The sequence below is a fragment of the Ambystoma mexicanum genome, chromosome 7p (assembly GCF_040938575.1).
Source record: "Ambystoma mexicanum isolate Mex_15411 chromosome 7p, UKY_AmexF1_1, whole genome shotgun sequence".
NCBI classification, from domain to species: domain Eukaryota; kingdom Metazoa; phylum Chordata; class Amphibia; order Caudata; family Ambystomatidae; genus Ambystoma; species Ambystoma mexicanum.
The window spans coordinates 445,868,285-445,894,361 of NC_090939.1; the positions used below are offsets into that span (position 1 = coordinate 445,868,285).

The 26,077-nt window shown below is 43.9% G+C and overlaps 1 protein-coding gene across 1 annotated transcript in view; it reads left to right on the top strand.

Moving 5' to 3' along the window:
• Window positions 1-565: 565 nt before the first annotated feature.
• The window catches only part of LOC138526098 (suppressor of tumorigenicity 14 protein homolog), a 1,040,494-nt gene continuing 1,014,982 nt past the window's right edge, over window positions 566-26,077 (top strand). Inside the window, exons 1-3 of the mRNA XM_069636455.1 lie at window positions 566-819; window positions 1,023-1,194; window positions 1,815-1,939. Coding sequence (XP_069492556.1) covers window positions 700-819; window positions 1,023-1,194; window positions 1,815-1,939 — 417 coding nt within the window. The 5' untranslated portion in view covers window positions 566-699. The remainder of the gene's footprint in view (window positions 820-1,022; window positions 1,195-1,814; window positions 1,940-26,077) is intronic.

Genomic DNA, 26,077 nt, shown 5'->3' on the forward strand with positions numbered 1-26,077 from the left:
AATATTAATTTGGGCTATGGTGAAAACCCGACATGGGTCCAGCCCTTGAAGCCTGTAGTTGGATGGCGGTTAAAGTGGCACTTCACTTACCAATAAAGCTTAGACGCACTGAAAATCAAATGTTTGTTTCAAAGATTACTTACATTTTTATGTATTCCTGGCCATGTCAAAGGTTTCTCCTGGGCTTATAATATATATTGCCTAATGGGAATGAACTGGTTACATATGTGCAAACGTCTCCCGAAATTCTCAGGATATACTTGCATTATGAAACGCATATTTTACTGGTATGAGGAAGACTCGTTGTTCTATGTCTCTGTGGAATAATGGGATATATCTGAATGTATTCATGATGAATGAAGGATACCCGGTGTTTCTGTCTTCGCATGAACGCTAACCTTGCCACCTTCTTAGTTTGGTGTTTCATGCTGCAGGCCAGGGCGTAGAATGTGCAAAGATAAACGGGGCTTAATTGTCAGTCCCTTTCTGCCTGGTGAGCAAAGAGTTACAGGCCGGCCTCTTTTCTTCCTGCCTACTTTGGATGCAGATACGCTGGCCAGGCAGTAGGCAGGCTCTGCCATGTCAGCCGGCACGGCGAGGAAGAAATGGGGGAGACACAAGTACACCGAAGCCAGTCCTCTTAAATCAGATGCCTGAATGAGCCTTTATAAGTTAGTCTAGCCTTGGGTGTCTGTGTGCATGTACTCGCTTCAGCAGCTGGCGCTTGGAAGCAAAGGGATGCTATCTTTTTCCAGAGAAAGGATTTCTGTTATCTATAGCATTCCTATTGGTCGTGACCCAGAACATATGTCTGCACAGGTAAGAACGGCTTTACTTCCCTGTACAAGTAGCTCACTGTTTCAGGCGTTACCCTTCTGAAAGGCATGCCGGCCCCCGAATAAACGCTGCCTGAAAGTCAATGTCAAGCTTTGGTGGAATATTTCTTTCCTAGAAGTGTGGGAGTATTGCACTGGGCACGCTGCAGCTGCTTTTCGATGCGTAAGACCGTGTTCTTTCTTTAGAGCCTGGCATTTCATAATGCTGAAAGCCATCGAAAAGACGAGAAGCGGAACCTGCAGCTTGCCGTGCTCAAAGTGAGGAGCTTACACCCCTGGAAAAGAAAGTTCCTGCGGGTCTTTCCCATCATTTCCCTGGCAGCCATTATTATTATACTGGTCCTGTATTACAGCTCATGTAAGTTGACTTCATCACCATCGTTCTTCGCTTAAAGTGTCTGCAGCTTCTTGAACTATATTTAGACGGGGTGTTAAAAGACCGGTTGGCGTTCGGCATTAAATACCTGTTACTCTAGTGCCCCTGAGCAAGATACAAAGTATACTGCTCATTGCTTACAGACAGTGCTGCAAAGTATTGGTTCATTTGCAATTATTCTGGTGTGTGTGTGTGTGCACACACTTGTTTAGTATTGTTAAAATGAGTTCTAAAATTAAAAATAGTGTACGTGTTTGGGTGCACACACTCTTGTATAGTATTGTAAACATTAGTTCTAAAATTAAAAATTGTTACTTATGGTTTGTGGGTTTTCAATGATAGTAATGCTAATTGGGGAAGGTAGATTTGTTTATGCTGTAATGCATTAATACAGCAGCGTTAAAATGTCGAACCTTCAATTGCTTGTCCTGACTTTTGTTTACAAACTTCTGTAAACTTCTTTGGAGTGGGTCAATTTCTCAGACACTCACGGCATGCGCTGTGTCACATCCAGCTGTCGACGATGTGCTTCGGCGCTTTTACCCTGTTCTGCAGGGCACGTGTTAATATTTTCTTGGCACACTGTGACCTTTTCTCCGTAGCTCCTGCTCTGACGGTCTTTTATGTGGGCGGAAGTGTAGACATTTCTAATCAGAACTACACGAGTGCCCTGGCGGATCCAGAGTCGCAGACCTTCATCTCGCAAGCGGAGGCGATGCAGAATTATGTAAGTTCTGGTGTGATGCCGCGCGTGCCCGAGTGCCTGACCACATCTGTGCAACAGAAAGATGCTGCTAGTGTAGACTTGACAATCGCTGCTCGGAAATAGGAGATTGGGAACCTTAACCTCTCATCAAATGTCTTGAATAGAAGGAAGTACAAAGGTGCGCCTTAAGAGGGATCTGCATTACACGCCATCATACAGGCACTCTACTGGAGCGGAACCAGGGGTCCCAATAAGGGACATTTCTTTAAACCAAAAAATGGCCAAATGTCTACCAACAAAGCATTCATAACCGAAGAGGGGGCCTTATGTCAAATGTTGGTTGCATCAATCACCCCAAACGCAGAGAGCAAATGTAATACGTTTTTGGTGCATTCGATACGGCCCAAGAATGCAAAGCAGGGCTCTTGACGTAAACTATTTTGATGTGGACCAGCAGGTATTTCTTGCTGGCACTTGCATACCCCTTTAGATTCAGGAGTTCATTAAGGTTTCCATGTCCCATGCTAGCAGAGGGGTCCCGGGGCACAATGGGGCCCTCTGTTAATATGTATTTCCCAACAGAGTTTACCTTGTGTTTGAAAGCAGCTTTGTGCGTGCCTGACATGGGTCGCATTTGACCTGATTTCAATCCAGAAATGTCTTGGGTGTCTTGGATAATGGAAAGGACGCGCTGCACGCCGCATTGTGAGTAGTTGCGCAATGTAGAACACAGGGCACAATTAAAACCCTAAAGGCATTAGTGGGGAACAAGGGCCTGTACAAGTTAGTTCACAGGAAATGTAAAGTGGGGCAAGTTTAAAAAGAGGCCAGTCAGTACTATTAAAATGGCCGCATTTTCGACAAAATAGGTGCACAGATTGGACGACATTTGGCAATCATTTTGTGTGTTTCTGTAAAGGCACTGTTATACACTGGGAGCTGAGCCACGTTGCTCAAGGCCCGAATTTGCACACCTTAAAAGGAGTTTTCATGTGTATCACAGCAGTCATGATTCTTGTATGTGTGCCGTATTTTTTGGTTATGGAGCAACAGCATAATATTAAAATCCAGTAGCAGAAGTAAGTGCCTCTAAACACATATGTTGGCTGCAGAGGTGTTTTTTTTAATACACATTAATATCATAATCCTGTTTAGCCTTAAATGTCCCTGAAGTATCATGGAATTCGGTGTTCATGTTTGCAGTCACAGTAAGATAGCCTGGTGTATGAAAGGGGACTAGCAGTTGCACAGTGATGAGGTCACTGCTTATTTTCACCTCCTCTTACTGTAATACAACATGAGCTGGCACTTTGGTCATATTTTAGTAGGATAACGAAGCATACTTTTATTGCATTTCCATAGTGAAGCTGAACACCTGTGCCAACATTAGGATGTACATCCAGAACTGGTCCAGCAATGGGAAATAGTCATTACAAAGAAAGTGAAATTGTGTTTTAAATGCTAAGAACATTTTGATATTTGGTAAACTCCGTGGCTATCCTTTTGGCATTGCTTTTATAGGCTCAGTGGTTAAGGTTTCCCTTGTTCTATCTGGGTGCTCGATGTGTGGCCCTTCGGATGCCTTTGACTGCAACTCCCATGATCCTTCAGTCCTGCCTATGCTGACTTAGGATAATGTAAAAAGTAGTGCAAAATATCTGAAGGAAGACATATGGGCCCTCATTAGGACTCTGGCGGAAAACCGTGGTGCTATTAGCACCATGGTCAGTGCCGGAGTCCGCCATGGCGGAATGGGGAATAACCACCCCATTCCAAGGTTGGCGGGGCGGTAATTCCCCATGCCGCCATGGCCCTTCCACATTTCCATTTTTGCCCCATAGGGCATAATGGGAATGGGGAAGGCGGTAAGTACGGTACCGCAAATTGCGGTACCGTACTTACCTCGAGAGTCCCTTTGCGGGCCCCTACTTTAACGGCTGGTCTAGACCAGCCGTTAAGGTCGGGTCCCGCAAAGGGACCTCGTAGTAAGGCGTTAAGGGTTTAACGGCGCCGACACCTTTTACGGCGCTGTTAACCCCTTAACGCCTGGGTCCTAATGAATTTGGACTAATTTTGGCATTCGAGAATTAAAAATGTCGTACCAAAAAGCGCACATTACTGTGTATGTCTTTACAGGACATAGTTGGAAGTTATTCAAAAGAGTACCATTTTGAAGTTAGGGCCTACATAGCCTTCAGAATCAATGATGATGAATTCCCAAATGTCATCATTAAAGATAATAACATAAAAGGTGTATTTGTAGAGAACATGTTCACCCCAAAAGGGGCAACTTGACGCTCTTGACAAATAACAGAAGTTTCTTGTTAGCCACCTGAATGGTACTCATTTTATCGGCCACGGAAGCAGGAAGGCCTGAGTGGACTTCCCTGGAATTAGAACCGGTGACCATGAGGTCAAACACAGGTCCTTGTAGTGGATGCATTAGTCCACAGAGCCACAGACCCGGCTGTGCTGTGTGGGCAATCTGAGGTCTGAAACTCTGCATGTCTGAATGTTTGTGCTTAGGCCTGTCTTTCTCTCAGTGCCACTTTCTGTGGTATACCTCTTCTTAAGCTTCTGCTGCCACCTTCTAGCCGCTACTTCAGCTGCTGCCACACTCCTATGCTAACCCACTACCCCCATTCCCCTCTGCTTATTCATACATACACCGATCTGGAGGTCAGGAAATCAAAAATAGAGCCTGACATGGCGAAGTGCACTATAAAACTATTATTAAGCGTGTCTATGCCAAGAAGAATAAGGATACTGCACTTTCAATTTTCTGCGTGACTATCCGTTGCTAAGTGAGACTAGAAAAGTGTATAGATTAAAGGTTAACTTCACTGAGTTGCATTGATCAGTAGATACCTGAGTTCTTGGCAAAGCTGGAATAGAGGGACATAGGTTCAGTCTCTGCTTGTGCTGAGCATAAACTCAATACTCATAAAGCCATTCAAAATGGAAACAATTCTGTAAGTGTATAACTGGGACAAAACAGGCAGGAACAAGCTAAGCCTGAGCCTATACACGTGGAGCACACGGGAACGGCATTCCAACAGTCTCACCAGGTAAACACCTGTCTACTTAATTATTGCTAAGTAGCTAAACTGTGTGCTTGTGTATACCTAGCTGGAGGTCTGCAAGAGTAGCCTCTCCAAATGTTTTGGAGTACAACTCCCATCAGCACCAATCCATCAAAGTCAATGGTACAGGGTTATGGGAATCGTAGTCCTAAATATCAGGCGAGACGCAGGTTACAGATCTCTGACTTAGTAAAATCCAGTTGTGTTAACAGATTTGATTAGATCACAGATGGTCTCATTGTGTTCACAATAGTATGGTTGCCTCATTAACAAACCAAAGGTGCACCAAGGGAACAGTAGAGTGTGTCATGCTATAATTGGTTGTGCAAGCACTACAGCTGTTGTGGGAAGTTAGGTCACAGATAATGCCTTGGCACAGGAATAGTTGTGTATCAATCAGCCATTTATCTTTATAAGTAGCCACAAAAAAGATTCAAGATTAGCTTATTTTGGGGTATTTATTGAGTGCACACTGTTAGGGAGAATTCTCTGTTTAGGCTGAATTTCCCTACCTAGTGAGTCCCCCAGCAGCTTTGCTGGATTTCTGGGGTTTAATTTTTTTCTCCTGCCAAGAGTGAGACTCTTTTACCCTCACTCTTGGACATGTTGAAGTGTGTTTTCTTGGTTAAACCTTGTGTTGAATGGGCTATGGGGTCTCTTACTCCATAGGGCCTCATGTATTTTTGTGATGTGGGTCACACAGCACCCTCTGTGCCGTGACCCAGGGGTGTCCTAGGGACTCCCCAACATAGACTCCATACCCTGGGACTGACTACTGTCTCCCAGGGCATGTAAAGTCACCAAAGACTTTGCTAGTCTTGAATCCTGAACAGAACCAGTACAAACCATCATATTGTGGACGTACTGGCTGGGGCAATTCGATTGCCCCAGGGTCTGTTAGTCGAGGGGGCACGTCTCCGTCCCCCCTGATCGAGTTTTGGCTGGTGGCAGTGGAAACTACTTTTTATATTCGACCGCGAATATTTCCCTATGGGATTTCCCATTGTTTTAGGCTAACACATTTAATTATTTATTTACGGTAGCCTTAAACATACCGCCGGTTTATATATTTATTTTTATAACTCCGGTTGGGACTTTTTGCCAAAACTTGATTCTAAAATGGCGTTGGTGTTCGCCTCTGTAACTCTGACCCAAAGTGGAGCCCTTTGTTCCACTTTTGGCGGGCTTCTCCACGGAAGCCCTCCAAAGTGGTGCCACTCTGTCTGGGGTACTTAGGAGGGGGGGAGGGGGATTTAGGCACCCTGGACTGAGTTACCTTGGTAACTCAAGTCGCACTCCGTCCTGATTGGCCCAAGTGGTGAGCCGCCCGGCTCACCACTTAGCATGTTTGAGTGACAGCTAGGCTGGGTGAATGGGGGTTTGCTGCATAAAAGCAGGGCTTTGGGGACTGGGACTTCAGAAGTCGCCACAGGACCAAGAATCCGACGAGGGAAGAGCTGAGCCGACCTGCTTCGACGACACCACCCGGTGGAGCCCTGCTGAACCGTCTCACCACTTTTTCCCGACGACCGAGGAGAACTCTTAACGGAGTGGCTCCTTCCCTTGACTGGTGGGGACAACCAGTTTTCGCCTTCTTTCCGTTCTTTGAGGTATCTCGTGGCCGCCTTGCCTGTGCCAAGCACCCCGGCAACCGGAATACCACACTTTACCCCCATACCGCGAAAGTCGGTACCAACCCTTTAACCGGAGGACTCCGCGGCTGGTTTCTTCCCGGGCAGTGCAACGACCCTCTTCTTCTGCTCTTCAGCGAGAACTTCTTCTCCCCTGACCGACGTCGAGCCCTGCTGCCACTGCCTGGAACAACTGCCACCGCTGGAGGATCCTTTCCGCTTAAGGTACTGTGTTCTGCCTGGCTTCCCTTGCTACCGACTGTACGGGGTAGATTTAGTCCCCGGCTTTCGAACCTGGGAGTGCCTGGGACACTTTGGCTAAACTTTCTGAGCCACTCTAACCTCTTTTTGACTCTTTGCAAGACTTTGAATCTCTAACTAACAGTGTGATCTTGGGCACATTTTCGCTCCGGCTACTCTAAGAGTGGGCCCTGCCTAGTGACTTTTGCTCACCTGTGACTTTATTCTTCTTTAAGCCTATTGCAAGTGCTCTGGACCTTAGAGTGGTGTGTCTAACCCATTTCTGCTTTTTCTCTCCCTTTCTTGGAAACTACTAGAGTGTCATCTAACGTTAAGCACTCACCTCTGTTTTAATTAAGTGGTGTTTACTTAGAGTTGTCTAGATAGGAGAAAGGATTGAATCTACTTTCATTATAACTGTGTTGAAGTGCTTTTACTATATTTTAGCTAGAGTGTTTTTAACTTATGTGTATTTTAAATAAATAACTATATACTTTTGAAACCAAGCTCTGGTCAGTGTTTGCTTGTGCTATTGTGTTTTGGTACATATTGTGTATACTTTACATACTGCCTAACTCTTCTTGAGAGAGGTCTGACTGCTCAGCCACAGCTACCAGGTAAATCTGGGTGGTACAGACTGCTACCAAAGGGGTTTACTGCTCTACCTGTAGTCTTAAATCTTTTGCAGTGTTCCCCAAGGGAACTGCACAGGTTTCTGCCTAACACTGGTGTACAGCGGTGGGATTTGTATTGAGTATACATTTTATTGTGCTTTAGATACCTTAGTGCAACTAACCACAAAGCTTAGCACTGAAAAAGTAAAACCTCTAACATGTCAGTTATAGAAAGCTATAGTCAAGAGTCCCTTGCAGCCAAAACTGCTGATTGTTTAAGAGTGCTCTGTAAACATAAGGATCTCCTGACTAAGGGCAAGAAAATGGAGCTGATTGAAAGATTGTTAGCTAACCAAAGTCTGGGTGATGGTTCAGAGGAACCTACCACTCCAGCAACTGTAGATGACAGTGTTGAAGTTAACATGGAACAAAATGTTGATGTTTCTGAGGAAGAGTCAGAAGAGGAGGGTGAGGCTGTTGTAACTGTCCCCCCTAGGCCTCTGCCTGCTCTACCTGCTGTGCCTACTGGACCTTTACCAGGTCCCACATTTAGTCCTCAGTACTTTGAACTAGAGAAAATGAAGCTAGAATTGGAGTATAAGAAACTGAATGCTCAAACTGACAAAGAACTAAGGCTAAGGGAAATGGAGCTCAAGTATGACTTAGAAATGAAGAAATTATCTGTTGAGAATGTTTCTCTCTCTGGCTCCTCTAGAAGTTCCAGTCCTAAAAGACCCCGGATGCCTAAAGAATTGGTTGGTATGTATGAGCCTAAGTTGGATGTGTTGGATTGGTTGTCTCTGTTTGAATATAATCATGGGCTCCAGAACATCACAGGAAATGACTTACTCACCTGGTTGTTCTCTAGGCTTCCCCCTGTTGCAACTGATGTGGTAATGGAGATGGGGGAGGAGGATAGGAAGGACTATGAATGTGTGAAACTAGCTTTGATAGCTAGGTTTGGGAAGACCCCTTCCCAGTATCTTAAGAGGTTTAGGAGCCTCAAAAAGCATGATGGTACCCCTTGGGCTACCTGGGTGAGTGAATGTTTGAAAAACTTAGAGGGATGGATTAAGGGTTACAAGGTGAACACTTATGAGGGGATGAGAAATCTCTTTATGTTGGAGTCAATTTATGATGCCTGCTCTCCTGAGCTCAGACAGCACTTGGCTGATTCACAGGAATTGGATCCTAGGAAGCTAGCTAGGGCTGCTGACTTGTGGGTTGCCAACAGGGCCACTCACAAGGATTCTGGGGTAACTCAGAAGAAGGATGGGGAGAAACAGCCTAAAAAGGACCCCAAAGAGAATTCTAATACCTCCCATACCCAAGAGGGCCACAAACAACCAAATAACCAGGGTAAGCCCCAGGGTAAACCGAATCAGGCTAGTGTACCTTCTGGCCACAAGCCAGAAGGAGGTCAGAGCAAGCCACCCTTCCAGAGAGCATTTGGACAATGCTATGTCTGTCAGGGTACTGACCATATCAAAGGAGATCCCAAGTGCAAGGGTAAACCTGCAGGGATCAGCACAGTCTCCTTAGCCTTCACTCCTGAGGATGAAGTACAGATGGCTAGTGCCCACTTTGAACTCTTTGCTGAAGAACCCTTGGGTCTTCAAGCAACTGTAAACTTAGAGCCTATGGGTCTGGTTAGCCCCCAGAATAGGGTTGTGTATAACTCCCTACCTGTTAACTCTAAGGTGTATTATGTGGACAGTGTTCTTGTCAATGGCCAGGATACTCCTGCCAGGAGAGACACTGGGGCCAGCAGAACAGTAGTGGATGAAAGCTTCTTTCAACCTGAGGATGTGGCCAAAGCACCCAAAGGTCCCACTAAGATGTCTGGAGGCCCTGTCCAAATGGTTCCTATTCTACCAGCCCTCATTCAGTGTAACAACATGACAGTGAGGATCCCTGTCAGTGTTCAGACTGAGGTACCTGGGAAGGTCCTGTTGGGGAATGACCTAAGAACTCTAGGAGTAGTGTCCCATACCCCCAGGCCTCCCAGTATGGAGAAGCAGAACTTAACCAAATTGGCTAGAAAGGCTACCTTGAAGGACCCTTCTAAGCCTGTGGGACCCTCTACTGAGAACCCCACTACAAGCCCTGGTTTTAGTAAGTTGACCTCTAACCCAGGCACAGTTCAGGATAGTATGCTAGGAACATGGGAGCCCCAACCAAGCTCCACCCTTGTTCCCCTAGTTTCAGAGTCTCTGACCCCCCCTGCTTCTGAGGAAGAGGTGGATAGACCAACTAGGCCCCTATCTGAACCTGAGAGAACTGGTAATTCTCAGTGCTGGTGGAAAACCAGAAAAGAAAAGTCTAAGGCCAGAAACCTTCAGACTGTTGGACCTTCTACTGAAGACCCCAACTCAAATCCTAATATTAGGGGGGAAACTCCTAAAATAGGTAAGGGTAGATCTAAGAGGAAGGGGAAGCAGGTACATTGCCTAACCCCAACCCCTCCAACCAAGAGGCCTAAGACCCAACCTGCTCCCACAAGAGAGGTGGTGAGGAACCTTGGAGGCCCCTCTAGATCTAAGGGAATCCTTTATAAGGGCCCCTTCAAAAAGCCTAACATAGGTTCAGAAGTTGTACCAACTTCTGAGGGACTGGTCAACCAGATCCCCTATAACAAAAAGACTGATGTTCCTCAACGGGTTTGTAGGTCCTTTAGCTTGCAAAAGAAAACCTTTGAGTTCTCCCTTAAGCAAAGGTCAAGGTGTCACCATCAAAATGCTGATGGACTCTCTAGGATGTATATCATCGACTAGAGGTATGAGGTTCATCCAGGAGTGGATTAAATCCTCCTGTCCCTTAGTCTGGGGGGGGCGAGTGTTAGGGAGAATTCTCTGTTTAGGCTGAATTTCCCTACCTAGTGAGTCCCCCAGCAGCTTTGCTGGATTTCTGGGGTTTAATTTTTTTCTCCTGCCAAGAGTGAGACTCTTTTACCCTCACTCTTGGACATGTTGAAGTGTGTTTTCTTGGTTAAACCTTGTGTTGAATGGGCTATGGGGTCTCTTACTCCATAGGGCCTCATGTATTTTTGTGATGTGGGTCACACAGCACCCTCTGTGCCGTGACCCAGGGGTGTCCTAGGGACTCCCCAACATAGACTCCATACCCTGGGACTGACTACTGTCTCCCAGGGCATGTAAAGTCACCAAAGACTTTGCTAGTCTTGAATCCTGAACAGAACCAGTACAAACCATCATATTGTGGACGTACTGGCTGGGGCAATTCGATTGCCCCAGGGTCTGTTAGTCGAGGGGGCACGTCTCCGTCCCCCCTGATCGAGTTTTGGCTGGTGGCAGTGGAAACTACTTTTTATATTCGACCGCGAATATTTCCCTATGGGATTTCCCATTGTTTTAGGCTAACACATTTAATTATTTATTTACGGTAGCCTTAAACATACCGCCGGTTTATATATTTATTTTTATAACTCCGGTTGGGACTTTTTGCCAAAACTTGATTCTAAAATGGCGTTGGTGTTCGCCTCTGTAACTCTGACCCAAAGTGGAGCCCTTTGTTCCACTTTTGGCGGGCTTCTCCACAGAAGCCCTCCAAAGTGGTGCCACTCTGTCTGGGGTACTTAGGAGGGGGGGAGGGGGATTTAGGCACCCTGGACTGAGTTACCTTGGTAACTCAAGTCGCACTCCGTCCTGATTGGCCCAAGTGGTGAGCCGCCCGGCTCACCACTTAGCATGTTTGAGTGACAGCTAGGCTGGGTGAATGGGGGTTTGCTGCATAAAAGCAGGGCTTTGGGGACTGGGACTTCAGAAGTCGCCACAGGACCAAGAATCCGACGAGGGAAGAGCTGAGCCGACCTGCTTCGACGACACCACCCGGTGGAGCCCTGCTGAACCGTCTCACCACTTTTTCCCGACGACCGAGGAGAACTCTTAACGGAGTGGCTCCTTCCCTTGACTGGTGGGGACAACCAGTTTTCGCCTTCTTTCCGTTCTTTGAGGTATCTCGTGGCCGCCTTGCCTGTGCCAAGCACCCCGGCAACCGGAATACCACACTTTACCCCCATACCGCGAAAGTCGGTACCAACCCTTTAACCGGAGGACTCCGCGGCTGGTTTCTTCCCGGGCAGTGCAACGACCCTCTTCTTCTGCTCTTCAGCGAGAACTTCTTCTCCCCTGACCGACGTCGAGCCCTGCTGCCACTGCCTGGAACAACTGCCACCGCTGGAGGATCCTTTCCGCTTAAGGTACTGTGTTCTGCCTGGCTTCCCTTGCTACCGACTGTACGGGGTAGATTTAGTCCCCGGCTTTCGAACCTGGGAGTGCCTGGGACACTTTGGCTAAACTTTCTGAGCCACTCTAACCTCTTTTTGACTCTTTGCAAGACTTTGAATCTCTAACTAACAGTGTGATCTTGGGCACATTTTCGCTCCGGCTACTCTAAGAGTGGGCCCTGCCTAGTGACTTTTGCTCACCTGTGACTTTATTCTTCTTTAAGCCTATTGCAAGTGCTCTGGACCTTAGAGTGGTGTGTCTAACCCATTTCTGCTTTTTCTCTCCCTTTCTTGGAAACTACTAGAGTGTCATCTAACGTTAAGCACTCACCTCTGTTTTAATTAAGTGGTGTTTACTTAGAGTTGTCTAGATAGGAGAAAGGATTGAATCTACTTTCATTATAACTGTGTTGAAGTGCTTTTACTATATTTTTGCTAGAGTGTTTTTAACTTATGTGTATTTTAAATAAATAACTATATACTTTTGAAACCAAGCTCTGGTCAGTGTTTGCTTGTGCTATTGTGTTTTGGTACATATTGTGTATACTTTACATACTGCCTAACTCTTCTTGAGAGAGGTCTGACTGCTCAGCCACAGCTACCAGGTAAATCTGGGTGGTACAGACTGCTACCAAAGGGGTTTACTGCTCTACCTGTAGTCTTAAATCTTTTGCAGTGTTCCCCAAGGGAACTGCACAGGTTTCTGCCTAACACACACCCAGCTTCGAGAAGCAGCGCAGCGCTGTACAACAGTGGGTTCATTGGAAAATAGTAAGGGGGCCGAGCTTTTGTGGTGCAGTCATACCTTACAATTAAGCAACAGGAGCAGCCATTATGATTTATGTGGGGGTAGATGATTAGGGTTGTGGGGGGGGGGTCTAAATCGCATGAAGAAGGTGCTTCTAGAAATGTAGGGTCTTGAGCTTCTTTTGGAATAACATGAAGGCGGGTGTGAGGGGCTTGAGTCTAATGTTGGTCAGTATGAGGGTCCAAAGCCAGGGGGGTGTAGATCGAGAAGGCCTGTTTCCCGTTTCTTTTCTGTGTTGCATTCTTGCAGCTCTAATCTGGCCAGGTCCTGAGACATGGTAACCTTGTCAACTAGGTCGGAAGGAGCTTACTAGGTGATGGCTTAGTAAATTATGCAACTGACCTTAAAGGCAATGAGTGTTTGTATATGCAACCTATGTAAATTGATAAGTGTGGGAGGTGTGGTCCAATTTGTGAAGCCCTTTATTGAGAATGCCGCTTGGAGGAAGATTTTCATTGGTGCCAGGGTGGAAGTTGCTAGGCAAGTCTGTAGGGCTTTGCCACCATCCAGGTGAGAAAGGACAAGAGCTTGAACTGCGGATCACAAGTTATTCTGGAAGGAAGGGCTTGATTTTCTGCAAAAGGGAGATTTGCTACAAAGCTTTCAGGGTTTTCTTTGCTATGTGTGCATTGAATCCAGCACCCAGATGCCTTCAGGTTGGGTGCGCTATATAATTTGCAAAAACAAATAAATAAATAAATGTGTGATGGCTGTCAATGGGGAATCCCAGGGCTTTGGCACATGGTGTCCTCAGCAGGGGAGGGGGCACTCGGGCTTCATGGATGACAGCCAGATATGGAGGAGTTCAGTTTGGTAGGGTTCAGTTGGACATTCAGGTTTGTATCAGGGTCGGGCAGGCCTTGAGATTGTGAATGGCTTTGTTGGAAGACATTTTGAGGTAGAATGGAGTATCATCTGCGTATGGTTGGATTTGGATATTGCTGGCAAAGAATCATCCCAGAGGATCCATGTAGATGTTGAAGATTCAGTGTGAGAGGGTGGATCCTTGTGGGACTCCACAGGTGACTGGTGGAGTAATGTGGAGGTATCCATCTGGACAAACTAATGGCAATTTTTGATGTATGATGTTAACCATTGGCGGGGCGGATAGTCTCATCAATTCCCATGCAGTTGTGTAATATGTCACGAGGGCTTGGAGATCTACTATGTCAAAGGTTGCAGAGAGATCAAGGAGTTCCAGGTGGCAGAGGTGGGCATTGTGGAGGATGCAGAGAGCATTGCCTAACATTGGATGGTGGCAGTTTCTGTGTTGCATCTACATCTGAAGCCAGATTCGTAGGTCTGTCAATAGCTGTTGCAGGTGAAGTATTTGTAAACGTTTACCAGCTAGAGCTCTTTTGAAGATCTTCCCAAGTAAAGGACGATGTGTGATGGAGTGATAGTTGCTGAGGTGACTCAGGTCCAATTTTGTTGTTTTAGTAGTACGTGTATTTTTCTGGTTTTGATGATAGTGGGAATGTTTATTGTTTGAGGGTTACAATGATTACTGCCAAAAATGGATGGAATGCTTCCATGGGAAGTGGCTTCAGGAGGAATGCTGACAGCCACTCATCAGAGTAAGAGGTAGCTTTGATGGATGCTATTGGCCTAGTCAGGTCCTCCACGGACATAGTTTTTGAGGTGGCACAGGTTTGTGCTATAACAATACATACAAATAATGATAATAATAACATAACCAAGGTTACTCCAGGCTTGGGCTGGATTAATTAGGCAGAAGCATTTTCCTTCTAACATATTTCGAGAACCATGATTCTAGACGTGCTGTCTGATTCCCCTTGTTCCAAATGCACTATTCCTGTGTACAGAAAGAGGTCAGAACTGGGAGAAACAGAATGGGACACGCCTAGAAGGTTTCTACTCTTCACCTCCTGCCAAACAACCTGGCCCCAGGGACATTTCGATTCTGGCATATGGCATTGATAATTCCACTTATCCCCTCTACCCATTTGCTTTATTACACGGTGCACCAGAAGGGGGCGGGGGTTCTGATCTTGGCTTAAGAGCCAAACTGTCCTGTTGGCTAAAGGAGACTTTCGTCAGGCCCCTGCTAGAGCTCCCAAAGATAAAGGAACATACGTTGAACACTTTTATCATAGGAGGTCTGGTCTGCAAAGACCATTGGAAAGGAAAAAAGAAGGGAGACGATTTTGCTAAAGAAATATGTCTGTAGTATGTTTGTGAAAGGCAAACATCTTGCACATGCATCACTTGTTCCTTGACTGGACCTTGGTTCCAAGAAAGCGCTGAATGCCAATGAGCAATCTGACCAAACACTACCAGCAAGCCCAGTCAGATCCAAATTTGAGATATCTTTTTCCTCAGGAATTCTGAGTGTGCTTCCTGTTATTGGGCTAAAATAAAAAAGTAAACAAGGCAGTGGGGTTTCCAGTGCACAGCCTTGCTAATCATAAAGTAAGTAAATAATTATTATTTATTTCGGATTGTATAAAACATCCATAAAAGATGCATCATACAAAAACCCATCAGACAGCAAACATTTCCAACCATTAAAAAGCAAAGGGCAACAATTCATTTGTAAAATCACATACATGATAAGATCACATTTATTTGTAAAATCCAATACTCATGGAAATTCTTTAAAACCAATAGTAGCCTTAGCAGCCATAAGACATATAAAACAGACTCATCTAGTGCATCTAGTGTACATCACTGCCTCCTGCGATTGCATGCCCTTCTATTTGTCTCCTTTCTTGTGTTCACCAAGCTTTTCTAATAAATAGGGATATATTTCAAGCAATAGCTGGCGAGTCTGCCTCCAGCAGGAAGTAAAGAGCAGGCCTGTGCTGAGTGAAGCCCCTACCTACAAACAAGGGTATCAAGTACCTTTTCCTTAGGTTACAATAGGCTGGACAAAAGAATAGAAAGTGTACAAGGTCTTCATGCCCAGCTTGACACATAGGGCATTTAGATTCAAAATCCAAGACCGATTTCCTGCGTAAAACCTCGCCCAGCTCAATGCACCCAAAGTGTACTCTTGGAATGGGTGCCCTTTGATACTTAAAGTTTCACCAGACAAGATTGTATTTGTGGAAATTCTCATTAATTGCCTGTTCATTGGTTTCAACAGTTCCTGCATCTCTCTGGCATCATTTATCCACTCCACAGTTTCTTCTTTAAAAGACGACAAATGTTATTTTCCAGCAGTACAGGATTGGTAATCATACCACTGTTATTTACATTCCCCAACAATTTCTTAATGTGTGCTAACCAGCCAATTTCATCAACACCTTTTTCCCGAATAGATCATTTATCATTTTCTGTGTGAGCCCTGCCCTTGAGTTAGGCCAAACACACAACCATAGCATACTTTGCTCCAAGGCCAATAGATCTTCAATGAAGGGCAAGCCTATCTCTTGATGAGATCGAAAAGTTGGGGCTCACACGGGTAAACTCAAAAACGATTTCACAAAGCGATTTTGCTCTTTTTGCAGTACACCATTATACCCATAAACCCAAATCGCAGGACCCTATTTGATCGGCCCTATAATACTTGCATTATAGATCTTCTTTTACAATACAAAGTGGTTGCTGCTTATGCCGTTTCATAAATCTGTAGATACCACCAACAGATTGTTTCATAACAGGAACCTGTTTCAGGATCTGTGCATTCCCAGTGAAGTTCTTGTTAAAGCAAACCCCAAGATAATCAAACTGGTTCACTCTTGGGATCACTATCCCATCACACACCATTTTCGGGAAATTGCACAATCTTTTTTCCACCAAGCATACCGTTACAACTGATTAGTTAGTATTAGTATGCAATTCCAAATCTCTCATGAAAGCAGAGAATGTATTAACTAAGATTTGCAATGCTCTTGGGGTCCGTACAATGAGGACTGTGTCGTCTGCATAAATTAAGGCTAGGATTAACTTATTACACAGCCTAGCTACATCAGTATTAAACTCCAACAGGTTTCCCAAAAGAGTTTTGATATACAGGGAGAAGAGCAGGGATGCCAATACACAATCCTGTCTGACCCCTGAACTTATCGAAAACCAAGTTTGAATTCTGAGTGTGCTTCCTATTTAATGGGCTAACATAAAAAAGGAGACAAGCCAGTTGAGTTTCCGATGCACAGCCTTGCTAATTATAAAGTATCAGAAATCTTATTGATGTAAGGAAAGTGAGTCGAGGGAAGGAGTTACCTGCCTTCCCTGGTGTGCCAAACCTCTCCAATAAAGTCTTCACCTGCACTCTCTGTTAATCAAGGGTAGTGTCCTTCATTAATGCACTTCATAATGTATAACCCTAGTGTGTAAGAATCATTTATTTTATGTTATTCACATATATCTTGTAATTGATCGTGCAGCCAACATGTGTTACACGCTCTATGGTATTTTCAAAGCTCAAAGTTGGTATATTATACGTGCAAATACATTCTTTAATAAAATCCCACATACCTGAGAAGGTGAGAGGGATGGCATGCCTGGGCAGTCCATGACAGGCCCCTACAGAAGGGATGAGAGTTGGTTGAAGGGTGTGGGATTCTAGATAGAGAAGAGGTCTAGAGAAGAAGCATTGTGAGGGGCAAGAAAAGCAGAGAGTAGAAGGCTTACGTGGAAATTAATGTAGGAGAGAATAGAAGGCGAATTGGAGTCAGGAGGTATCAAGTTGTGAAGGGGGTAGAGAAAAAGAAGTGGAGAGGAGGTTGAAGATATTAGTGGAGGGAGAGAATCAGTGAGACAACAGGTGGCATATAAGAAGATTATGTGGGGAGGCATCATGAAGAGGTAGTAAGCATTGAGGAGTAGGAGGTGGTGAAAAATCAGGAGGAGTTGGTAAGATATCAATAGAGAAAGCTGGTGAGGCAGGAGAAGGTGGTGATACATCTGAGGGCAGAGGTGTTGAGACATCAGGAGGATGTGATGAGCTTTTAGGAGAAAGAGCTGGTGAGACATCTGGAGGAGGAGGAAGCAAAGACAAAGGGCAAAGTGGTTGTGTGATACCAAAAAGAAGATGAGGTGATAGATCAGGAAAAGTAGAGGGTGGCAATGCAGGTGAACAGGAGCAGACGAGAACCAGGAAGGCTTAAACCAAAGTGGACGAGGGAAGGAGGAAGGATCACATAGCATGGTGATGTGGAGGTAGAAGGTGCTGAGGGCGAGGCTCAGGACAGCAGCAGAAGATGCAGGGGAATGCAGGAGGATTCCAGATGAACAAGAACATTGTGGAGGTGCACGAAGCCTAGAGAGCAAGGGACTTTGAGGTGGGATCCAACCTACACCAGAGCTCAAATAACTTTTCTTTAACCAGGCTAATTGTCTAAAACAACCTACAGGAGATCTTAGACCCTGAAATCCGGTGGTTCCAAGGCTACATTTAGTTGTCAAGATCTGGGCGACAGAAACCTGAGGTCGCTGGTACAGAATCCTACTAGGATAGTGAAAAATGAGAACTGAAGGCCATTGGATATAAGGAAAGAAGTGCAGTAGACATGTGAACACCCTCAGACAGTGAGTGATTGAAAAACCCTTCTAAGAATTGCCAGGAAGGAACCTTGATCGCAAGGTTCTTTAAACCCCAAGTATATTTTCATTTGGTTTGCTTGTTTTGGGATTCAGGGAAAAGTCATCCTTCTATTTTGTTGCCATTTTGGTTGTTAGGGTGAAGGACTAGGAAAACCAATAAAATAACAACACGTTTACCAGGATCCAGAAAAAAAGCATTGACAGCACCAGGAAAGTTACCTAAGTCCATCGGTATAGGATCGCAGCATGGCATATGAGGAGACTATGTGGATTTTGGAATGACTACGTTAGCATATGGTGTGAATGCTGGCTGCATTGACAGCAATACCTATCACACGATAGGGGTATCATACAAAAAAGGTACAAACGAATTGAGAGAACTTGGGCATATTATGGCTACACCTGGCATATGGCTGGACAAGATTATATGATGGCAATACCAGGCATACCATGTGAATATTAAATAAGACCCCATGGCATATGGTGATTTGACCTGAATATATGATGGAGATACCAGGCGTATAGTGTGAGAATTAAGCAAAAGGAGTTTGTTAGAGCTCGTAGTCCTGTCAAAGTATGAATCCTTTATTGTCTGTGCATAATGATTAATGCAAGTCAAGTGTTAATGATGCCACATGTTTCGCATCACCGGATGCTTTTTTGAAGACAGGGCCATTTCTATTTTCGTTCCAGTCTGACAGCTAAAAAAACCATAAAAGACAAGAAAGAGAAAACAGAACAGCTAGGAAAAGGCATTGTCCAGAATTGTCTATTATATGATAATTAATATATGTTCAATAAAACATTCTATTAAGTGAATATATTTTAATATTCAAATCATAATATATATTTAAAATAACTAATCATAAAAATATAATGTAATAATATTGCAAAAAAGCGATTTACTTTATCCTTAAGGTGCCCGAATTTTTGATCCAAAGTTATTTTCATGTAGACTTATTTCTCTAGATTAATAAAGAACAACATAAACCTACAATATATATATTCTCATGTTTGTTGTAGAGTCATAGGTGTTGATATGGTAGCCTCTAACAATAATAGTAATGCTTTCTTCTACGCTAAGTATATTAACAATGTTAAATACAGCTTTGACAATAGTAAGCAAAACACGCTTTAAGCTTTATTTGCGAAAAATACAAATTAACTAATTAATCTTTTATAACTGCTTAATACCAGAGAACAGTGTCTAAGTGTGGTCCTGGGATTCAAACCCGTGTTATTCTGTGTTGTCTTGCTTCTACGACAAACCCTTCGCCCCTGAGCTTTCCTCCTGGTCATTACAAATGTTTATTACATATTTTTGTTAATCAGATTTAGATTTTATTTTTATGTCTTTAGATACAAAAATGATACTGCAAGAGATAATGGTCAGAGTATGGAACCTGATTCAGTCATTGAACTCTTAAAAAGTTAGAATGATTTTGTTATTATGCTTATTTTCTGCAAAGCACGTTGTAACATTTTTTAGTCAATTCTTAAAATTGATTTGAGAAAATCAGTTACCTGTGGTGTGCAAGGAATAAGCTTTGCAGTGCTCGCCTCGATTCCCCTGAACCATGGTTTACTGCTTTTCAATAGCAGTGCATGTTGTACCAGAAGTAAGGTGCACTTCCAGTAATAGCATTTGAAAAACAATGTTATTAACAACCAGTGTGTACCAGAAGAGTGTGATACTCAACATCACCAGTGGGAAATAGATGCAGGCTGGAAGAATTGTTCAAATTCTATTAATTATGAATTGGAACAAAATACAACATTAGTAACTTTAAGAATAGAGGTTGCTATCCTCTAGAGGATAATATCAACTAGATCTCAAACACCCTATATCCAGGGTATGCTAGCTAATGGGGGGAATACTTTTGCAAAAGAGAATTTATCATCAAATAAACAGGAAACTCTACAACTGATTAGTCGCTATAAAAGGGCAGTCACAGATCGACTTAGATCATTACCAAAAATCTTGAGATTGGATCCACAACACTATCTCAAAGAAAACCTAACAGTAACCTTCACAGAAATGAAAACAATCAATGAGATTCTTTGACCAAATCACTTTGAAGATTACCAGATTGTTCAAGGGCATGCTTAACTAAGCCAAATGTGCAACTTTTTTAATGAAGATCTTTTACTGCATGTCAATATATGTGGAACAAATACCAAACCTTTAAACTGTATCATGGGAAATGACTATACCTTCAGGAGCTTTCCTAATTGCAAGAGCAAATATATTACAGGGCCTGTGGTAGCGGCCCTGTAGTTATGGTAAGGTTGCACAACCCATAGGAAGAGCACTTTTTGGGCGGTTTATAACCTCGCCCCACCTTAACGAATCTTCACGAAACTTTGCAGAAAAAGTATATGGCCCGCTAGATTGATGAGATTTGGTGAGGTTTCGTCAAGTGGTTGCAAAGTTATAGGGTGGTCCCAAAATGTATGTCTTTTCCCATGGATGCAATGAAAACAAATTTTGCTCACATCTACAGCCCAAACCACTGGACAGATTTTCACCAAAGTTGCGGCAGGAGCAGCGGCTTGGTCCCAAAATCATGATTTTGTAAATATGGTGTAAATCCATCCAGTAATTCTTTTAAAACGACCAAAAAGTAGATACAAAAAATTAGTGATATCTGGGTTCGGTCCGCAGACCCACTTCCCTGTTCAGTTTGCGGACAGGCCTCCGATTGGTCTAGAGGGTGCTGTGAGGTCTGCGGATATCGGGCGCACCCGCTGATTGGTCAATACAAAACATGAAGTGCATCAGATTTTTGGAAGTGCCTGCCATGTTGGATTCTCAGACAGCTCTCGTAGTCCGCGAACATCGCGGCAAAAACATATTAAAATACACAACATTGCACTTGTCAAACTAATGGACCAATCTCTGGGGACATGAGGGGTGATGAGGATGGATGTGGCCTTAAAAAGCCAAAAAACTGGCATTTTAAATCTCTGATGTCTGCGAACAGTCCGGGCAGTCCAGTGTTGTCCAGGGACATATTAGATGTTCAGGGGCATCTATGCTTATTTGTGCATTAAAAGGTTGGTGAAAATACGATTTTGGATGGCTTATAACTTTGGTGCCACCCAATGAAACTGCATAAAATTTAGGAATTTCATTCTAGACCTGATTCTGAATGGTTTTGAAAGGTGTGGTGCTTTTTGTCAAAAGGGAACAACATTAGAATGGGGGGGTCCCAAAATATTGTAAAGGCTTATAAATGTGGTGCCATTTGATGCATGTGCACAAAAGTTTGCCAAACGATTTTAGATCTAGATATACATGTTTTTGCAACGTTGGTGGTATTTTGTCAAGAGGGGGCAAAATTAGAGGGAGGTCTCAACATTTTTAGATGGCTTATAACTTTGTTGCTGTTTGACGACTGTGGACAAAGGTGTTCAGAAAGATTAGAGACCCAACCTTGAATGCGCAAAGTCTGAATGGATTTTGTGTAGTGGTGACTAAGTTATATGACTATAGTATGTATGTACATTTTGACACTTTTGAAAAAATAAAACATAGGCGGATTTCCAGCAAACTTGTGTAATGAGCATTGGCAAGGTCCTGAAAGCATGGTTTTGCAAATGTGCCAGTGTTTTTTGACAAGTGTCATGATGTAGGTACAAATATAGTGATATATCTTTCGTGATTGAGGTATAGCCTGTGGCCATGGGCAGTGGCCAGATTGTCTGTGTCATGGCATAAGGTCATGAACCGGACAATCTGGCTACTGGCCATGAACACGAGGGACGACCAATGGGAATAAAATGTCATTGTCCACCAGGGACCGGCTATGTGGCAACATTTTTCGAAAATGGGATAGGTTTGAAAGGGGAAAAAATGTGCTGTGCTAATATGGTTATAGAGTTCTCTCTTGGCCTTCTGAAGACAGCCATGGAAAGGGAAGAGGGGCTCTATATGGAGCCCCACCCTGATCTTCTATGGTGGCCATCTTGGAAAAGGATTTTCTTTCCTACAGTGGGACTCTGCGCATCCCGTTGTAGGCAGACAAATAATTTTTTTAGCACCCTGGGTTACCACTTTGGCAACCTGGGGTGCTAATGCCCTTCATCCCTCATTGCAGGGGCTGGAACGGGGGGTAATAGTCCAGAGCCTTTGTTATACGCCCTCACTTCGGTTGAACCAAGAACTTGGGCTGACGGGCCGTTATCCCCCGTTCCCGTCACTGGAATGGAGGATGAACGCCACCTTATTCCCATTAGCATAACCCAAAATGCTAATGGAAATGTTGGAAAATCTTATTGAGTCTATGTACTTTACTGAAAAATGTAAAGCAGATGGAGTTTATAAGATTTGTTTAGTCCTATTTTTTAACTGTGATAGGTGGTTCCTAAAGAAACCTTTTTTTGTTTTTTTATATATTTGTTTCTTTGCAGGAGAGGTTAGAACGTAAGGTGGAGAGGGAAATAAGGGAAGAGGCACCAACCATTAATATGCAGGCGCAGGTGGACAGGGGAAGATGTTGCGTGTGTGTTACATCTAAGGTAGGGGGGCAGTGTTCTCATGCTCCTTAATTACTGTTCAAAAGCACTTCAAAATGTCTCCACCCTGCAGAGTGGTGTGTAGCAGTATATACAGAGGACTGTTGTCTTCAAAAGATATGGATCATCAGCCTATTTTACTGCTTGCAAGGTAGCAGGTGGGATTTTGTGTCCCACAGAAGTAGGCTGTGTGGTTACAGTACTGGTTGAGGAAGATGAGGTGGAGGAAGAAAGCCTACTACTTGCTAAGAAAGGAACAGCCTTTCTGAGAGCATTGCGGTGGTCGAATTGGGTGTGGCGGCACATGGAGGTGGTCCCATAGGAGAGAATCGTGGTTGGCTCTAGGTGTGGAAACAGCCTGTGCTAGACTCTGTTGTTGTCCTAGACTAATAAGGTGGTTCTTGTGTTGCAAGATCACAGGAGCTGTTGGGGTTTAGCCAGCACCCCAAGTTGTGAAGCAGAAGAAGGAAGTTTTCTCCTGGCTATCTTGATTCAGTGGTTAAAATAATGGTTCTAACACAGTAGTTAATGCGATTTGGGTTTCGCTTTTATTAGTGCTATTGCTCGGTTGTTTTTCACATTCAATTAGTATGCATTACTTTAGTTTCCGTGTATGTGCCTCTGATTTGTATACATTGTGGTTCTTCATATGTATTGTTTGTACCAGCACAAGTGCTGTAAGTGTTGAATTGTTAGCTAGCATGTTTAACATTACTCAAAACTCTGATAAGGTAGCATTCATTATTGTACTATCCAAAATTACAGGATTATAAATATTGCACTTCTATGGTGCATGCTGCAGTCATTGCCTATGTTTATATATGATTAGGTTTCTGTATTAACAACAACACTCCAATACAATATTAGATAAGTACATTCTTTAATCAGACCTTCCAGGATTTTGCGGCATGAAATGGCAAATTTTGCGGCACAAACCTTTATTTATTGCAGCATTTTTGCCGGACATTTTGTGTTAACTGGAGGGAGTAAGATTGACACATTGCAGGAAATAGGCAGAGTGCAAGGCTACAAGAGAGCCAGGGTAACATTATGTATCTTTTGTACTAATTTAATAGAAAGAGTCCCAGATGTCTCTGGCTTGGCAGAACAGTGTTTGATTTGGCTACATTTTTGGTTTAATGTGCATGCCTATTTAATAGTATTAACTAAATTGATCATTATCAGTAATGCTGAAAATATTCCACTTCTATGTTCTCCAATCCCTCAAATACCTGTAAATGCTCTTTTAAATTGGCAGAAACTCCACTTTATTTGATCAAGGAGGTGAAAAAGTCCATCTGAATGGGCGCGCATATGAAATGTCCCATTCATGTGTCCCTTGTGGATTGGGCTGCTCTTTTTTTGGGCGTAAGTGATGAGATGTGTTGGCGCATTTCATTTCTTGCGTAAAAAAAAGTAGAGAACCTGGCACCCTGAGTATTTTGTTTCCATACTAATTTAAGCAGATTCGTTTTTTAAAAAAAAAACATTTTTTTTTAAAAGATGCTGTTTTTGCACAAACCTGCCGTTTTTGAGGAATTTTGCACAAAACGGCCGTTTTCGCAGCATTTTGCGGGATCGCAATATCGCTATAAACTGGAGGGTCTGTAGATTAAGTAGTTCATGACAGGTCTCCCGATCACCCCTGACATCTTGTTACCAACAATATAAACACAACTCCTTGTAGAGATTTTTCATCAACATTTATTTCATGTGTGATGTCATCAGTGATGTCATCAATGACATTTGTGATGTCATCTTTGATGTCCTGGGTGTTAGTCTTAGCAGTGCACAGTGGTGGCGCAAGTTATGGTTGCTAAGCTTACCATAACTGGCGAATTTCAGGGGTTTTTTCGGTTTTACTTGGAACCATAACGTCCCTTTAACAAAGTTTGTTCTTTGAATTTCATAGGTTTTTTATTAGTCCAACTTAACCATAACGTCCCTTTGACAAAGTTTTTTCAGTGAATTTCAAAGGTTTTTATTAGTGCAACTTAACCATAATGTCCCCTTAACAACGAAACAGAAAACAGCCCCTTGTACTATTTGGCTCAGCCCTCGGCCGAGTTATACGCATATGCCCGGCTTCCCACTAGCCAATTACTGGATTCCGCCACAGATCCTGCACTCACCATGATCGTGCCTTTCGACTCATTACTAGATGTACCTCGTGTGATCTAATGCATATATTGATTGTCTGCCTATCAACTGCCCTTTGCGAGTCTGCTTGTGCTACCTGCTCCGCGCATCTTATTCTGAGCCCGATACCTGATTGCTACTAGTCACCAGCATACTGTTGTTTGTCGTACCCAGCATCTTGTAGGTGTTGTATGCAAATGATATCATGTTTATATTTAAAGTCTGTCAACTGACTATTGCGAGCCTGCTTGTACTACATGCGCCACGCATCTTAATCTGAGCCTGCTACCAGCTTACTAGCTGCCAGTCACTAGCTTACTGTTGATTGCCTGATATATAATTGCCATCTGACACTGTACCTTACTGCAAGTTCGCTAACCACCCACCGCCCAGCCCAAGTGCTATACCTGCCCGTATATATGACTGCGAGCTTGATACCTAATTACTACTAGCAACCATTGTACCGTATACCTTACTGGGAGCTTAGTAACTATCTACTGCTAGCACTCTAGCTCCCCCTGCTTTATGTTACCATTGAGTGCTGTTACACTGGTACCTGTGGCCACTGTGTATCGTTTACCGACCACTGCCAGCACACTCCCTCCACCTGACCTATGCAGTTAATTTGTGTCAGCCTCATGATTACTGATAGGCAACGCTCTCAATTGTATATCTGTCTAGCGCCCGCCATTTCAGTCCCCCTTTTCATTATTATTGCCAGACCATGACAGGCCAAAGTCTCTTCCACCTTACCTTTGTTGTACTACTATGCTTTACCTTTAGTCTCGTAAAAAACTCAAAGGGACACACAATAGAGAACTCCAATACTGCCCCATATAACACTCGAATCATGGCCCCCACTACCTACCTGGTTAGTGGTGAGTGCACGCCGGGACTGTATACCTCAGCCCCCTGCACTACGGCCATGAGAAGCCTTAAACTACGTACTAGACTTCCTAAACTGTATGAACCTCTAACTAGATCCCTCCCACCTACGAACAAGAGAACTAACCTTCTCGAAAGTGGGTGTCCCAACCCTACCAACAGATCCCCCCCCATCTGTATTACGCAAACTGGCCATGCCATCAGGTTTAGTCCAGACACATCTGGCCCCGAATACCAACCTTTCATACACGACTAAAGCCCTTAAGGATCTCTATATTAAAGGAGCCCTACTCAATGTGAGATCCCTCATAGCACATGCCATTGACATATCTGACCTAATCACAGAAAATGATTTGGATTTCTTAGCCATCACTGAGTCCTGGCTGCATAATGCCGCCGGACCAGCACTCATGCTTGCCATCCCAGAAGGATACACTATCTCCAGACAAGATAGGGAGGATTCCTGTGGCGTAGGAATTGCCAT